Source organism: Oncorhynchus keta, chromosome 7 (genome assembly GCF_023373465.1).
Source record: "Oncorhynchus keta strain PuntledgeMale-10-30-2019 chromosome 7, Oket_V2, whole genome shotgun sequence".
Lineage (NCBI taxonomy): Eukaryota > Metazoa > Chordata > Actinopteri > Salmoniformes > Salmonidae > Oncorhynchus > Oncorhynchus keta.
In genome coordinates, this window is record NC_068427.1 from 7,043,206 (window position 1) to 7,060,486 (window position 17,281).

General features: G+C 43.1%; 2 protein-coding genes across 6 annotated transcripts; one reads left to right on the forward strand and one right to left on the reverse strand.

Moving 5' to 3' along the window:
• Window positions 1-794: 794 nt before the first annotated feature.
• Window positions 795-5,953, reverse strand: c7h2orf69 (chromosome 7 C2orf69 homolog). 3 transcript variants are annotated; one of them, XM_035773134.2, is made up of 4 exons: window positions 5,589-5,893; window positions 5,160-5,458; window positions 3,993-4,222; window positions 795-2,546 (listed from the first exon to the last, which is right to left on the reverse strand). In XM_035773134.2, exons 2-4 carry the CDS (start codon window positions 5,451-5,453, stop codon window positions 2,069-2,071), a joined length of 1,002 nt encoding a protein of 333 aa, XP_035629027.1. In that variant the 5' UTR covers window positions 5,454-5,458; window positions 5,589-5,893; the 3' UTR covers window positions 795-2,068. The 3 variants fall into 3 exon arrangements, with proteins under 3 accessions (XP_035629027.1, XP_052377879.1, XP_035629026.1); XM_052521919.1 differs by having other exon boundaries at window positions 3,993-4,213; window positions 5,160-5,953; XM_035773133.2 differs by having other exon boundaries at window positions 5,160-5,892.
• Window positions 5,954-6,125: 172 nt separating this feature from the next.
• On the forward strand, window positions 6,126-11,895 carry ftcdnl1 (formiminotransferase cyclodeaminase N-terminal like 1). Of its 3 annotated transcripts, none has more exons than XM_035773135.2 (6): window positions 6,126-6,297; window positions 7,351-7,469; window positions 7,616-7,711; window positions 8,015-8,170; window positions 10,473-10,661; window positions 10,951-11,895. In XM_035773135.2, the coding sequence occupies exons 2-6, from the start codon at window positions 7,355-7,357 to the stop codon at window positions 11,388-11,390; spliced, it is 996 nt and encodes a 331-aa protein (XP_035629028.1). In that variant the 5' UTR covers window positions 6,126-6,297; window positions 7,351-7,354; the 3' UTR covers window positions 11,391-11,895. The 3 variants fall into 3 exon arrangements, with proteins under 3 accessions (XP_035629028.1, XP_035629030.1, XP_035629029.1); XM_035773137.2 differs by lacking the exon at window positions 6,126-6,297 and adding an exon at window positions 6,314-6,574; XM_035773136.2 differs by lacking the exon at window positions 6,126-6,297 and adding an exon at window positions 6,581-6,786.
• Window positions 11,896-17,281: the final 5,386 nt, after the last annotated feature.

A 17,281-nucleotide genomic window follows, 5' to 3' on the forward strand; every position in this document is an offset into this window, starting at 1 on the left:
CAACTGCCACTAGAAGCAACGTCAGCACAATAACTGTTTGTAGGGAGCTTCCTGAAATGTGTTTCCATGGCCGAGCAGCCGAACACAAGCCTAAAATCACCATGTGCAATGCAAAGCTTCGGCTGGAGTGGTGTAAAGCTCAATGCTCTTGATTTGACTCTGGAGCAGTGGAAACGCATTCTCTGGCAGGATGAATCACGCTTAACCATCTGGCAATACAACAGACAAATCTGGGTTTCGCGGATGCCAGGAGAACGCTATCTGCCGCAATGCATAGAGGCAGCTGTAATGTTTGGTGGAGGAGGAATAATGGTCTGGGGTTGTTTTTCATGGTTCAGGCTCGGCCCCTTAGTTCCAGTGAAGGGAAATCTTAATGCTACAAAGATGTCCATGCAGAAGTGGTTTGTCGAGATCGGTGTGGAAGAACTTGACTGGCCTGAATTGGAACGCAGACTGCAAGCCCAACATCAGTGCCCGACCTCACTAATGCTCTTGTGGCTGAATGGAAGCAAGTCCCGGCAGCACTGTTCCAACATCTAGTGGAAAGCCTTCCCAGAAGAGTGGAGGCTGCTATGGCAGCAAAGGGGGACCAACTCCATATTAATGCCCATGATTTTGGAATGAGTGGTTCGACTAGCAGGTGTCAACATACTTTTGGTCATGTAGTGTACCTTAAAATGCATTTTGCATCATGATTGCTGTGCCAGACATGCATGCAGCTAGGTATAATCAACCATTTACAAATATAAAAAGTGTTTGACTGAAATAACCACTATACACACACACATTCCAACAGCATTGTATCTTTTAAGAGTTGTTCATTTATTTCTAAATGGGCAAATCATACAACAGCAGCTATGGAATAGCATGTCTTAAACAAAAACAGCATTTCAAAATGGAATGGCTATGAAGTAGAAAAGTACATTAATTGCATTTCAGTAGCCATTGAACCAATCACCAGAAATCCAGCATGGTAGGTAATGCAAAAGCAGCTCTATAAGCTTACCAAGAGATATCACTCTAGTCTATTAGAATACAGTATGAATGCTGAACATCAGCCTGCAAGATTAATTTCAGCTAACCTCCAACTCAAAGTCCATCACTGAACATAAATCAATTTACAAGACAGGACCCAAGCAACATCAGGAAATGTAGTTGTTCCACACAAACACCACCAAGTGTTCTTTGGTGAAACAGAGGCCCACTCCAAGTCACCACAGTATGTCACTTGACATCAAGACAATGTTCAATGGAAGGAGCTGCTGCACTTGAGGAATAGTCAACTGTTGCCCCCGAAATATTGCAAGAAAATAAACTTTACTCAACCACATTGGACATTGGATCAAAGCTACTTTTTAGATTACAATCAATGTGTTGTATTTCACAAAAAGGCAAAGGTTACAATCAAGGTTAGATAAGACTTAAGACATGCTCCGGGAACTTTGGCGACTAGTAAGTACAGCATTTTTTAAACCTTCCGCTATGGGCTGGATGTTAAAGTGTAGTTCATACATGCATAATCTATGAGCAGAATTACTGTACTACCTAAATTAAACATGAAATCCCTAGTTAGAAAGTGACTTTACTGGAGGTTGTGCGGTGCCATTTACCCAATTTGTTTCATTAAAGGCTTGATTTTGTGCTACATACTCTTTAAAAGGTGCATTCTGTCAAATGTTCACATGCAAATAGCCCTTATTCGGTACAATATGCAAACTTTGTCTATGGTAAAGGCCAATCTAGTAGAAGTAAGGAAATACATTCCTTGGAGAAATGACTGAGGGGTGTCTAGATAAGGGCAATGCATTCCAATTGGAATCTGCATGCTTGGATTTTAAAGTAAATTATATTTGAGCCCTAAGATCATGAAATACGAAGGCTTGGAAGATAGGGACAGTGATAGATTGACTTCTGCATGAAAGGAAGAACCAAGAGGGATGAATGAGACCCAACTAGCTTTAGCCCCTTGCATTAAACCAGAAATTTGCAAATCGAATCAAGCTTTGCCAGTATTTTTTTTTTTTTTTAACTTTGCATGCCAATAGACAATCAGGAATGAACAAACGCCTCAGAAATCCTGGATGATCCGGAAGTGGTTCTCGATGGATGCGGGCTCATCCTCAAAGTGCATCTTCTGGCTGAGTCGGGCCCCTAGATCCTCAAGTTTCTTGACAAAGCGCCCATGCTCTCGGCCCACCCAGGCTCGCATGGGGTCACGCACCTCGTACGGTGTCACGTGGGCGTGTACCGCAACCCCGCTGGCCGCCAGTTCCCTCAGCGCCCGCTTGTCAGTCACCCAGGTCTCGCTGCCTCCCGGGTGGCCACCATCCAGCCAGTACATGTCTGAAAGGCACTCCACAAATGGCCCCAGCTCCGGGTCAGCCCGTGCCCTCGCCAGCTCGTACACCAGCTGGTTGAGCACCACGCAGCCTTTGCTGAAGCCCACCACGGCCAAGGAGAAACCCGGGGCGACTGTGTCGCCACCCCTTTGAAGCGGGAGGGGGTTGGGCAAGCCAGCGCGCTCCATGCCGTTGCTCAGCAGTGCCCTACAAATCAGTTATAATTGAGTCATTTGGCAGATTATCTAAAGCAATTTACAGTAAGTTAAGACAACTGCATCAAAAATAAGTGCATTCAGAGCCCTTGACCTTTTCCCACATTTTTTTTAAAAGTTAGACTTAAAATCCATTTAAGATTTGTTTTAAACAATCCTCAATCTACACACTATACCCCATAATGACAAAGTAAAAACAGGTTTAGAAATGTTTGTTAATTTATGTAAAAACTTTATTCCATTCATCTTTCCCTCAATCCTGACTAGTCTCTCAGTCCCTGCTGCTGAAAAACATCCCCACAGTATGCTGCTGCCACCATGCTTCACCGTAGGGATAGTGCCAGGTTTCCTACAGATGTGACGCTTGGCATTCAGGCCAAAGAGTTTAATCTAGGTTTCATCAGACCAGAGAATCTTGTTTCTCATGGTCTGAGAGTCTTTATGTGCCTTTTGGCAAACTCCAAGCGGGCCGTCACGTGCCTTTTCACTGAGGAGTGCCTTTTTACTGAGGAGTGGCTTCCGTCTGGTGGAGTGCTGCAGAGATGGTTGTCCTTCTGGAAGGTTCTCCCATCCTCACAGTGGATCTCTGTCAGAATGACCATCGGGTTCTTGGTCACCTTCCTGATCAAGGCCCTTCTCCCCCGATTGCTCAGTTTGGTCGGGTGGCCAGCTTTAGGAAGAGTCTTGGTGGTTCAACATTTCTTCCATTTAAGAATGGAGGCCACTGTGTTCTTGGGGACCTTCAATGCTGCAGCAATTTTTTGCTATCTTTCCCCAGACCTGTGCCTCGACACAATCCAGTCTCGGAGCTCTACGGACAATTCCTTTTGACGTCAATGGCTTGGTTTTTGCTTTGATGTCAACTTGGGGACCTTATAGACAGGTGTGTGCCTCTCCAAATCATATCCAATCAATTGAATTTAGCACAGGTGGACTCCAATCAAGTTGATGAAACAGCTCAAGGATGATCAATAGAAACAGGATGCACCTGAGGCCAATTTTGAGTCTCATAGTAAAGGGTCTGAATACTTAGGTAAATAAGGTATTTAAAAAATCATACAAGTTCGCAAAAATGTCTAAACCTGTTTCCGTTTTGTCATTATGGGGTACAGTGTGTAGATTGAGGAAAAATAAATCAATTTTTGGTCCTTCTGTAGCTCAGTTGGTACAGCATGGCGCTTGTAACGCCAGGGTAGTGGGTTCGATCCCCGGGACCACCCATACGTAGAATGTATGCACACATGACTGTAAGTCGCTTTGGATAAAAGCGTCTGCTAAATGGCATATATTGGCATATATTATATATTATTAGAATAAGGCTGTAATGTAACAAAATGTGGAAAAAGTCAAGGGGTCTGAACATTTAACGAATGCACTCTAGGTAGTGAGTGTTAGTGACAAACACAGTGCTAGAATAAAACATTATGAGATGGGATACCTCAGGTGGCGAAATGCTCCGTAGTCAGGTGAGTGCTCGGGCGCTCCAAACAGGTTGCTCTCCACAAAGTTGTGATAGCAGCTGAACTTGTGCAGGTACATGCGGGAGGCTCGGATCACCCACACGTGGCGTTCAGGGAAGCGGCGACCCAGGGTGAGGGCGACGTTCTCCAGGCTCCAGGATAGCCACTGCCCTCCCTCTGGCTGGAGCGACATCTCCTGCTGGAAATTCTAGGGATGAGAGATGGACAGAGGAACAGTGTTGTACAAGATAGACGGGGAGGAGTGAGTTGGGTGGAGGCGGAGAGAAGTGGGGAAAAGGCGAGGGGGTCAGTGAAAATAGACAGATGGGGGTGAGGGTGGGGGAGATGGACAGAAGGGAAGGGGTCGAAGAGGGAGAAAGAAAGATGGGGCGAGTCACCTGGCTTAAAGAAGCTTAAGAAGGGTTCATGTTTTTGTGCATCATGGCAACGAAATAACAACCGGATCAATTGGGAGATAAGACCCGTTCTGCAGTGTCCTGCAGTTCGACTAACAATGACCATGAACTAATTCTGAGAAGAAAAAAAAGGCTACCCCTTCCGTCAAGTCTCAAGTCTAACCTCATGTCTTTGGTCCTTGGGTGAAAGACCAAACTTACTAAACTAGTTTTTAAACTATCCTCCTCCCAATGGAGTTTAACACATCAGGTGAAAGAGTGGTCCCTAATGTGATCATGGTGTGGGGTTGCATACAATGAACACATTCATTAACAATTGCTGAGCATCCCACTCGCAACAACCCGGGAATACTAACATTCCCTCGGGAATACTAACATTCCCTCGGGAATACTAACATTCCCTCGGGAATACTAAGACACCCTTGGAATCATAACATTTTAGTAGGCTAGCCTGTTGGAACTCTTGGAATGGATGTTATTATTTGTGGGCAGGAGTATGAATTAGACACTCCACTTGAAATGTAAACAACCACAGCTGTAACCAATTTAGCTAACAGGATTATAGGCTGGCTATGCAACGGCCTTTCACCCTTATGCTTGACATCAATCGGCATACGTGTATAATGTTACCAACCTGCATAATGTCATGACAAATGGCTGAGATGTTCATTTGATGGCGAAATAAGTGATATTAAAATGTACCTGCCTGACAAAACCCACACCTCTCACCTGTATGTCTCCAGGGAAAAACACAACATGTGCACTGCGATCTTCGGTGTCTGAACCGCACCGTCCCTGTGAATCCGAAGTAACGTTACTGAGTAGAAGCAAGTCGTTGACTCTGTCGGGTTGGCATCCCGGAATGTCGACCAGTCTCCGCAGTTGCGGCGGGCTCCCAGGGCGTGTTTCCTGGACTCCAGGCAGACAATGCTCTGGAGGCTCGAATGGCGATGAACCTGCTGCAGCGCTCATTGCTTTGGCTGCACAATGAAAGCCCGTTGCAACTCCACGAGCGGTTATCATGGGGGCTAAAACCGGATTAATGTAGTTTAGACGCAAATGCATGGCCAGTTAATGTACAGCATCCGAGGCAGACATACGACAATGAACGTGCAAAACGATGCAACATCGACAACATAGTCATAAACAACTTTCTACCTTATGTCGTTGTAGTTCCTCCTCAACATCGTTGTTTATCCTGGACGTTGATAATTTTGTCAACCTGGGTGACGCTAAAGCGAGTACTGTTGTTGTCTTTGCATTTTGGTCCTCCACGTGTCGCTGTTTGCCAAGGACGTCAGCACGGGAACCAGCCCTCATCCGGTCCTGTAAGCAAAATACGAATTGCGCATGATCACAGCAAAGACCGTACAATATAAAGATGGGTAGAAACTGCTTCTCCAATAGAAAACCCCGATCACGCTTGTAGTAGGCGAAGTCATGATGTCTTTTGCTTGCTAAACTCATGCGCTGAAATACGTCATCGGTTCTAACTGTCGTCTCGCGCCAAACTGCGCATGTGCAGACCGTGAAATCAAAGGCAGACCTTCAAAAAGTTGTTTTGGATGAAAACGTGTCAGTTGGTCACTTTTATGAGGTTGGCTCTAGGTTGTGACTCTAGGTTGTGCTTTTAGATTTTGAGAAAATTGACAACTAAGGAAGAATTTGTCACTTCTCTAAATTACCCTGGCCTGTTTTGCATGCCTTCCCGAAAGTCTCGCGATGTTGTCTCTCGATTTATAAACTCCAATGGTCGAAGTTTGAATTTACCACTGAGTTACTAAACCCAGAGGTGCAACATCACGAGAGGCTTCCAGGAACGCTTGAGAAGCAGACCAGGCCGGGGTTTGAGAAGTCAATTCCAGAAGTGACTAATTATCCCTTAGTCGTTAATTTTCACAAAATCTAAAGGCACAAACTAGATTCTAGCCAATGTTTTAAGTAATTGAACATCGTATTACGCTAACCTCGTGAAAGTAACAAACTGCCACGTTTTCATTTACATAAAAAATATATTTTGTATCGAAGTTGTGCCTTTGATTTGACAGCCTGCACCAGCGGAATATAGCGCGACAGTTAGCCCAGATGACGTGTTTCTGCGTATGCTTTTAGTTTAGCCGACGTTGCCATTACAGCGTTTACAAGTGTGATCAGGTTTTTCTATGGTTTCCACATCTCTCGTGCGGGCCTGATAAATAGCCATAATGTAATACTTGCGTTCTCATAACCTCGTGACGACCGATTTCTATTGGAGAGGCAGTTTCTGAATCACAGATTATGCAACGTGTATACATTTTTCGCCTTACAGTAGACACTTGATTGACTGTGTGTTGGCATTTTTCGTGGTTATTAGAACGTAAGTATTACATTATGGCTACATATCAGGCCCGCACGAGAGATGTTTAAGCATGTCATGTTTTATATGTTAATGAATGCATTTATGAACTGCGCTTGCTTTCTCGTCTTGTGTAACTGTATTGGCCATGTTTGGATTTTTATCATTTTGGTTGATGACAACATTCAAAATTACAAGTGGGATATTCCTTTGACACAGATGAATTTGTAATTTTTCTATAAAAAAAAATGTACTCCATGTTTATGTTTGATATGTTGTTTATGTTATGATGGCGAGATATGACATACTTTTCGATCAACCAAGCTGCAGTTTGCCACATAATGTTGTAGACATATTGACATTTTTGCGATGAAAATGTTACCATTCTCCATGAAGTTGTATTTAAATGGAGTAAAACAGATAATCCCAAAATGAGAACTTTTCAAGTATCAGAATATAGTAGAGAGACCCAAGGAAATACAGTACAGTTGTCAAATAACTGGTGTTTAGCTACAATTTTTATCTGGTGAAATAGACCACTGCAAAATCAGCCTACCTAAAGTTCAGTGACATGGGTTCCTTCAGGGGGATGGCTCATAGTGCCATAGGCCAGCGTCTGGTCGCCTGCCTCCTCAATGTCTCAGAAGCCCGCAGGAAGGAATTGGTGGAAACAGTGGCCAGGGCAGCTGTATTTGACAGTAATGGTGAGTTACCCCTGTAAAACTGTTTCATTGTTCACTGCATAAACAGTAGTAACATAGTGATAGGAGTGAAAAATAGTTATGATTTAACAGAATATGATGGTTTCTCATGGATTTATGCATCTTTCCGATTGTATGCATCTTTTCAGGCGGACGGCGAGAAGGGACAACAGTGCTCAACATCTTTAATGATCAAGACTACAACCGGTCTGTCATCACCATCGTGGCCAGTATTGACTGCATTAGTGAGTATCTGTCCTTTTATTGGGGGAAAACAACAACTGCACTAAGGAACATTTCCTACAGGCTTTGTTCAGGATCACAATGTTACAATAAATATGGCAAGTACTTAGCAAAGGTCTTCATTATCCTCCAACAATCTTTTACTCTTATGAGGGGCAGTGGTATAGTAACCCCTGAACACGGCTGCCTAAAATTTTTTCAAGCAGACCAGGAATTAAGCACCCTAATTTAACCAATAACTGAACCGTGATTTCACTTGTGTCATTCCAATAATAGAAGGCGTTGTCAATGTGTTTCTGTCGCAGAGGAGGCAGTGCTGTCTGCGTGTGAGCAGGCCTGTCGACTGATTGACATGAGTGCCTATGCAGGCGGCCACCCAACGATGGGCGCTGTGGACCTGGTGCCCCTCTACCCTCTGGGAGAGGAGGTGGGACTGGGGGACTGTGCCAAGGAAGCTAGAGGTGTGTGTGTGTGGTGTGCCTGCATGTATGTGTCTACACTTTAAAGCTTTGACCCCCTTTTTCTCTCTTCTCAGTTCATCATGTTGTATGCTGTGCTGTATACGTGTCAATTGTGAGGCGACTACTGCAGTGGTGTATGTACAGTGTCTTCAGAAAGTATTCATACCCCTTGACCTATTCCACATTTTGTTGTTACAGCCTGAATTCAAAATTACTTTTTTTCTCTCACCTACACACAATACCCGATTCACTAATTTGTTTGTAAACAGTTAACAATCTAATTGGCTACCACATGTTCTTGTCAAACTTTCAACAGAGTAGCTAGCAAGCAACAAGATATGCCAAATAACTCAGATTTGTCCATTCAGACACAAATCACATTGCCAGGAATCAGATTTGTGTCTGACCTCAAACCACTTACGTCAGTGGTTTGAAATGTGGCTCGAAATATCCGATTCATTTGCATTTTTGGCTGTTCAGCTTTCAGGAAAAGGAACCGATTCGAATCGGATATGCACACATTTCACTTCAAACTGCAAATGTGAACAAGGCTTATGAGTCTGGATTGTGCAACATTTGCCCATTATTCTTTTCAAAATTCTTGCTACCATTTTCAGGTCTTGCCATAGATTTTCAAGTTAATTTATTTTTTATTTATTTTTTTGTTTGTTTTTTAAACTTTTTTTTCTCCCACTTTCATGGTATCCAATTGGTACAGTATAAGTCGGAAGTTTACACACACCTTAGCCAAATACATTTAAACTCAGTTGTTCACAATTCCTGACATTTAATCCTAGTAAAAATTCCCTGTCTTAGGTCAGTTAGGATCACCACTTTATTTTAAGAATGTGAAATGTCAGAATAATAGTAGAGAGAATTATTATTTTCAGCTTTTATTTCTTTCATCCCATTCCCAGTGGGTCAGAAGTTTTACGTAAACTCAATTAGTATTTTGTACCATTGCCTTTCAATTCATTAACTTGGGTCAAACGTTTCGGGTAGCCTTCCACAAGCTTCCCACAATAAGTTGGGTGAATTTTGTCCCATTCCTTGTCACAGAGCTGGTGTAACTGAGTCAGGTTTGTAGGCCTCCTTGCTCGCTCACGCTTTTTCAGTTCTGCCGTCAAATGTTCTATAGGATTGAGGTCAGGGCTTTGTGATGCCCACTCCAATACCTTGACTTTGTTGTCCTTAAGCCATTTTGTCACAACTTTGGAAGTATGCTTGGGGTTATTGTCCATTTGGAAGACCCATTTGCGACCAAGCTTTAACTTCCTGACTGATATCTTGAGATGTTGCTTCAATATATACACATAATTTTCCTCCCTCATGATGCCATCTATTTTGTGAAATGCCCCAGTCCCTCCTGCAGCAAAGCACCCTCACAACATGATGCTGCCACCCCCGTTCTTCAAGATTGAGATGGTGTTCTTCAGCTTGCAAGCCTCCCCTTTTTCCTCCGAACATAACGATGGTCATTATGGCCATACAGTTCTATTTTTGTTTCATCAGACCAGAGGACATTTCTCCAAAAAGTACAATCTTTGTCCCCATATGCAGTTGCAAACCGATATAGGACTCGTTTCACTGTGGATATAGATAATTTTGTACCTGTTTCCTCCAGCATTTTCACAAGGTCCTTTGCTGTTGTTGTGGGATTGATTTGCACTTTTTGCACCAAAGTACGTTAATCTCTAGGAGACTGAACACGTCTCCTCCCTTAGCGGTATGGTGGCTGCGTGGTTCCATGGTGTTTATACTTGCGTACTATTGTTTGTACAGATGAACGTGATACCTTCAGGCATTTGGAAATTGCTCCCAAGGATGAACTAGACTTGTGGAGGTCCACAATTTTTTTTCTGCGGTATTGGCTGATTTCTTTTGATTTTGCCATGATGTCAAGCAAAGAGGCCCTGAGTTTGTAGGTAGGCCTTGAAATACATCCACAGGTACACCTCCAATTGGGTCAAATGTTGTCAATTAGCTTTAGAAGCTTCTGACAGGCTATGACACCATTTATAGAATTTCCCAAGCTGTTTAAAGGCAAAGTCAACTTCTGATCAACTGAAATTGTGATATAGTGAATTATAAGTAAAATAATCTGTTTGTAAACAATTTTTTTGAAAAATGACTTGTGTCGTCATGCACAAGGTAGATGTCCTAACAGACTTGCCAAAACTATAGTTTGTTAACAAGAAATTTGTGAAGTGGTTGAAAAATGAGTTTTAATGACTCCAACCTAAGTGTATGTAAACTTCCGACTTCAACTGTATGTGTTAACCCATCCTCTCACCCTGTCCAGCGGTGGCTGCTGGGCTGACTGAACGGGTCAGTGGCACCAGTGCTTTCTTCTTTGGTTGGGCAGACTCACCCCAGCACCGAGGCCTGGCGCAGAGACGCAAGGAGATGGGCTGGTTCAGGAAGAATCCGAACACAGGAGCCAGCCGACCAGACGTGGGGCCCCTGCCACAGAAACGATATGGCCTCACAGGTTAGCACTCGCTTAGGGCTTGGCGGTTGGTGGATGTCCTGTTTACGCAAATACTGAGAGGTGATTTTTAAAACATAGGGTTAGGCTAGATTTGCATGTTTCATTCTGAGGACAGGCCCTCAGTGCCCCCACATTACACTCTCATGAAGTATAGCACAGAGAGAGTGTACCCAGTAACCACTAATTGGCCACATTTGAAAATAACCGTATATCTGTACCTTTTTTGTTTGCACCGTCTTGTGACTTTTTGTCTGATCTTCTGACCTTTGACCCCACCTTTGCCATGCAGGCATCGGCGCTAGTCCCTACGTCATGAACTGCAACGTCACCATCGATACCCAGGACCTGGCTCTGGGGCGCAGCATCGCCATGTCGATTAGGGAGTCTACTCCTGGGGGAATACCGGGGGTGCAAGTGCTGGCCCTGCCACACGAGGGTGCCGTGGAGATAGCCTGCAATGTGGAGAGCATGAAGGGGAACCCTCCTAGCCAGGTTGGGGAGAGTGGTGAGCCGTGGCCCACCTTCAGTATTGGTGGGCAGCCATACTGCCACGCCCCAGCATCTCTTATCACAGCCAGGGTGGCAGAGTCGGCAGGACGGCAGGGGGTGGCCACTAAGGGCACGGCGCTGGTGGGGTTCACGCCCTATGAGTGCAGAGGCCTGGCAGAGAAAGCTTTGTCATTGGGCATCGCTGAGTTCTGGAAAGAACTGCGCAGGTTACACATGTAACCTTCCAAACTTTACTACAAAACCTCAACGTTTTGTATTATTCAGGTTGATTGAACGAATAATGTAAAAGGACATGCAAGCTGTTATCGGCAAGGTTTAAAGCATATGAATTGCACAAATGCACGACTATTACGCAACAGTTTTGAATCTGTGGGCTCTGGATTTGATGTAGCACATTTGAACAAGGATATTGTACAGAGAATCTCATTTAGTGTGGTGATCATGGTTGGAAACTTCAACGCCATAGACCTTAACTGTGATCATCTTAAAATAAGTACTCATCAAGACACAAAGGGACAAATTACCAATTTAGAGTTGAGGTAATACTTTTTTGTAAATCATTTAACAATGTCATTGGGATACTAACACAATTCATTTTGTTAAGCGTGCAAATCTCAAGTCAGAGTAACACTGAAAGTGCTGCAAAATGTTGCAATTTATTGTTCTATTAACAGGTTAATCCTTCTTTATTTGACTTTAAAGAATAAACATGACTTTACTATAACTTTACTATTTTCATATTATTGTTTATAATTCTACCAAAAATATATATATTATCATGAAATATATTAAAAGTGCGTTCTGTAACATTCTCATGTTAAAACTCTAAAACTTCCATTTAAGATTGGACTCAAATGAGAGTAAAATAAAGCAACTGTGTATCCAGACCAAAGTGTGTACACACCTCATGTTGTAAGACGTGGTCTAGCATCAGCCAGGAAAGTTCTGGCCACCTTCAGACAAACAAACGTGCACACTGTTTGGCATGGTAGAGTTTTTCGCCGGGACGTGTCAAAACGCATAGACATTTGTTTGCTCTGTCTTCAGGACAATACAGTGCCACTGCCTCAATCCTTATCCCAGTCTGCTGTTCCCACATGCGTCAAGAGGGCCACTATTGTTCCTGTTCCCAAGAAAGCTACGGTAACTGAGCTAAACGACTATCGCCCCGTAGCACTCACTTCTGTCATCATCAAGTGCTTTGAGAGACTAGTCAAGGACCATATCACCTCCACCCTAGACCCACTCCAATTTGCTTACTGCCCCAATAGGTCCACAGACGAAGCAAACGCAACCACACTGCACACTGCCCTAACCCATCTGGACAAGAGGAATACCTATGTGAGAATGCTGTTCATCGACTACAGCTCAGCATTTAACACCATAGTACCCTCCAAACTCGTCATCAAGCTCGAGACATCGCCCTGTGCCACTGGGTACTAGACTTCTTGCCGGGCCGCCCCCAGGTGGTGAGGGTAGGTAACAACATCTCCACCCCGCTGATCCTCAACACTGGGGCCCCATAAGGGTGCGTTCTGAGCCCTCTCCTGTACTCCCTGTTCACCCACGACTGTGTGGCCATCACTCCAACTCAATCATCAAGTTTGCGGACGACACTACAGTGGTAGGTTTGATTACCAACAACGACAAGACGGCCTACAGGGAGGATGTGAGGGCCCTCGGAGTGTGGTGTCAGGAAAATAACCTCACACTCAACGTCAACAAGACAAAGGAGATGATTGTGGACTTCAGGAAACAGCAGAGGGAGTACCCCCCCCCCCACCCCCCCCTATCCACATTGACGGGACAGTATTGGAGAGGGTAGTAAGTTTTAAGTTCCTCGGCATACACATCACGGACAAACTGAATTGGTCCACCCACACAGACAGCATTGTGAAGAAGGCGCAGCAGCGCCTCTTCAACCTCAGGAGGCTGAAGAAATTTGGCTTGTCACCAAAAGCACTCACAAACTTCTACTGATGCACAATCGAGAGCATCCTGTCGGGCTGTATCACCGCCTGGTACGGCAACTGCTCCGCCCACAACCGTAAGGCTCTCCAGAGGGTAGTGAGGTCTGCATAATGCATCACCGGGGGCAAACTACCTGCCCTCCAGGACACCTACACCACCCGACGTCACAGGAAGGCCATAAAGATCATCAAGGACAACAACCACCCGAGCCACTGCCTGTTCACCCCGCTATCATCCAGAAGGCGAGGTCAGTACAGGTGCATCAAAGCAGGGACCGAGAGACTGAAAAACAGCTTCTATCTCAAGGCCATCAGACTGTTAAACAGCCACCACTAACATTGAGTGGCTGCTGCCAACACACTGACTCAATCCAGCCACTTTAATAATGGAAATTGATGTAAAAAATGTATCACTAGCCACTTTAAACAATGCCACTTAATATAATGTTTACATACCCTACATTACTCATCTCATATGTATATGTATATACTGTACTCTATATCATCTACTGCATCTTGCATGTACATGTATCACTAGCCACTTTAAACCATGCCACTTTATGTTTATATATATATATATATATATACCCTACATTACTCATCTCATATGTATATACTGTACTCGATACCATCTACTGCATCTTGCCTATGCCGTTCTGTACCATCACTCATTCATATATCTTTATGGACATATTCTTTATCCCTTTACACTTGTGTGTATAAGGTAGTAGTTGTGAAATTATTAGGTTAGATTACTCGTTGGTTATTACTGCATTGTTGGAACTAGAAGCACAAGCATTTCGCTACACTCACATTAACATCTGCTAACCATGTGTATGTGACAAATAACATTTGATTTGATTTGAGTTATGTCGTTATTGCCTTTTGTGATTGGATTTAAAATGACAATTTTCATGGAAATGGCTCACTCCAAAAGTGGTCAAGGACAGGGTTAAGTTTAGGGGTGGTGCTTAAGCTATTCAAGATAATATGTTCTAATGTCCAGCACTGTGGAATTTGGGCGATGGTCAGGTCACTTCCTGTTTGGTATAAATAAGAAACTGTGTTTACAGATGGGTCCTTGGTAATTTCCTGTAATTAAGGATACATCGCGTTTAGTCAGTCAGTCTTCTGAAGGCAATTTTTGCCATCCAAGATACAGATGCATAACACCCTAGAGAATCGATGTTATGTATTCATATGGGGAATAGTTTTTGCATGCGCTTTCACTATATGTTCAACTAATTGCATAATGTATGCCAATTAAATGAATCTATACTGAACACAAATATAAACACAACATGTAAAGTGTTGGTCCCATGTTTCATGAGCTGAAATTAAAGATCCCAGAAATGTTCCATACGCACAAAGCTTATTTCTCTCAAATTTTGGGCACAAATGTGTTTTTAATCCCTGTTAGTGAGCATTTCTCCTTTGCCAAAATAATTAATCCACCTGGCAGGTGTGGCATATAAAGAAGCTGATTTAACAGCATGATAATTACACAGTTGCACCTTGTGCTGGGGTCAATAAAAGGCCATTAAAAAATGTGCAGTTTTGTCACACAACACAATGCCACAGATGTCTCAGGTTGAGGGAGCGTACAATTGGAATCCTGACTGCAGGAATGTCCACACGAGCTGTTGCCAGTTCATTTCTCTACCATAAGCCGCCTCAGATGTTGTTTTGGAGAGAGAGTGTGGGCGAGTGGTTTGCAGATGTCAAAGTTGTGAACAGAGTGCCCCATGGTGACAGTGGGGTTATGGTATGGACAGGCATAAAGCTACGGACAACAAACACAGTTGCATTTTATCGATAGCAATTTAAATGCACAAAAATACTGTGATGAAATCCTGAGGTCCACTGTGAGGACAATTTTTTAAAGGAATCTGTGACCAACAGATGCATATCTGTATTCCCAATCATGTAAAATCCATAGATTAGGGCCTAATAAATGTAGTTAAAATCTATCAAATTGTTGCATGTTTATATTTTCGTTCAGTGTAGCTTGGCTACAAGAGGGACATGTACTGTATGCATGTCCACTATGCATTGTGATAATTCTACTTATTTAATTCACAATATTACGATATCACGATATTATTATTATTATAATTTCATCTTCACATTTTCATGTTTTTAATTGTCTTTGTGTATCTGTGCACTGTGAAATTTGAGTGTTACATTAGAGAGTACTGTAGTGTGTATTGCGAGGCTATTTGCCTCCCTTCTGACTCACAGTATTAACCATTTGATGACATGCTGGGGAATTTGGCTAGATGACAAGATAGTGCTGGGACGAGATGATTACACTCATTGGTTCAATGAGGGCAGTTCAATCGAGTACAGGCTTAACTGAATGAACAACAAAGGTGGAATTTTATTAAATAGTTTCGGGATTGGCTTCGTCTCTGAGGGAAGATCCTCAAAGCTAGATGATGTGATGCCATCACCCCCCCTCCCCCCTCCCCACACACACCTCCTGAAAACCCTGCACAGCTAAATCAAGTGCACCTAAAGTAACTAAAAGGAAACATCATATTATTTTGACCAATGCATTCCAGAGATAGAATTTGGTGTTGCACCCTTGTATGCATGCACCATCGTTATGAATTTATGTACTTGCATTGTTTGTGTACTTTAGGTATGAATTTTCCTACAGTAGGCTATATTTGTTTGCATTAGCGTTTAAATGCATTTGTACTTTCCCTCTTAATGTGTACACATTAATCTCTTTGAGCCTCCAGCTGAGGCTCTTAGTCATACAGTTAATGCAGCCATGCAGCTTCATCTCATCAGTACAGTACATACTGCACAACACACACAAATACACACTCCCTGCCAGCCTTGGGAGCATCAGGCCCCAATGTAGGTCACAGCATAAGCCCAGGGGTTCTCTGGTCCTCCCAACACTCTCACACACACGTATGGACTTGTACATGGAACCCTATTCACATTTTTGCTCATTTAACTTCCAAACAGTACCTACCTCAAACGTATATATTAGCACTCACTTTGCTACCTAATGTAATCTAAGCAGCTGTCACTCATGTCCCCATGTATTAGCTTACTTTTATGGGATGAAAATGGTCAAGGTAATGCGTGACATCTGGTGGCTTAGAACATGTTTGTCAGCCACAAGTCTGAAGTCTCATGTATTTCCCTCATGTACAGAAAAAACAACTGATTGAGCATTAGATAGATAGGTACTTTATTTATTCCCAGGGAAATGTCATTTAAGCTTCTCTCGGTCTCGAGCTCACTCGGGCTCTCTCTCTGCTTTCCCTCTCTCACTGTCTTTTTTTTGCTATTTTCCTCGCTCTCTTTTCCTCCCTCTCTACACTCCACCCTCTACACTCCACCCTCCCTCCCTATTAACCTCATTAGGCCGAGTGAGTCACTTCTGATAGCCCTAACGACTGTAAATGCAACCATGCTAGATTCTAGGTTGACACTTCCTTCTAAGGACTTTCAAGGAGGGCCCTTTTAGATACTCACTAGAAAGTGTAGATTAGGTAGTCAGTCACTAGGCAGACAGACATTATGATAGAGTGGCATTGGTTGTCTGTTACTGTATATTTCATAGCAATAATATACTGTAGATATTATATCATATCAGGTGTTAATGTTGCAGCCCTTATTTTCACTATAAATATTCATATCTAATAAAATGTTCACTGTAAACATTTCATTGTAATAATCCAGTGTTTTTAGAGTTTTGTGCCTTTTTAGATCTTCAATAGATGCGACAGAGGATTCTTTCGACATGAGTTAGCCTGACAGTGTTTCAACTGAGTGTCATGTGACATGATACAGACATAAAGGATCTGATTTATTTACAACCGTTTCCAACGTACTATTAATAATATTCCAGAGCAGTTATTTTTTTCTCTCTCTCTCTGCCCTGTCAAATGCATAGATAACTCCGTCATCGGTGCATCTTCTATTAAATCATACGACTCCGCTGAAGATGGACTAATAAATGATGTGCGCAAATGGGCAACCATTCATAAGCTGATATGTGAAACATAACATTTAAGGTGTTTTCGCTGTGATTTTATCCTTTTGTTTCGGATAATTTGAGACCTGAGGCCAATTCAGTCGTGACAGCATAACATTATCTTCCTCGGCCGTACCCAA

Coding starts and splice junctions, on each gene's coding strand:
- c7h2orf69 (XM_035773133.2), bottom strand. CDS start 5,495: ATGCATTTGCGTCTAAACTACATTAATCCGGTTTTAGCCCCCATGATA. Junction 4,223..5,159: donor TTTTCCCTGGAGACATACAG/GTGAGAGGTGTG, acceptor TCTCATCCCTAG/AATTTCCAGCAGGAGATGTC. Junction 2,547..3,992: donor GGAGCATTTCGCCACCTGAG/GTATCCCATCTC, acceptor ACTGATTTGTAG/GGCACTGCTGAGCAACGGCA.
- ftcdnl1 (XM_035773135.2), top strand. CDS start 7,355: ATGGCTCATAGTGCCATAGGCCAGCGTCTGGTCGCCTGCCTCCTCAAT. Junction 7,712..8,014: donor GGCCAGTATTGACTGCATTA/GTGAGTATCTGT, acceptor TTTCTGTCGCAG/AGGAGGCAGTGCTGTCTGCG. Junction 10,662..10,950: donor GAAACGATATGGCCTCACAG/GTTAGCACTCGC, acceptor TTTGCCATGCAG/GCATCGGCGCTAGTCCCTAC.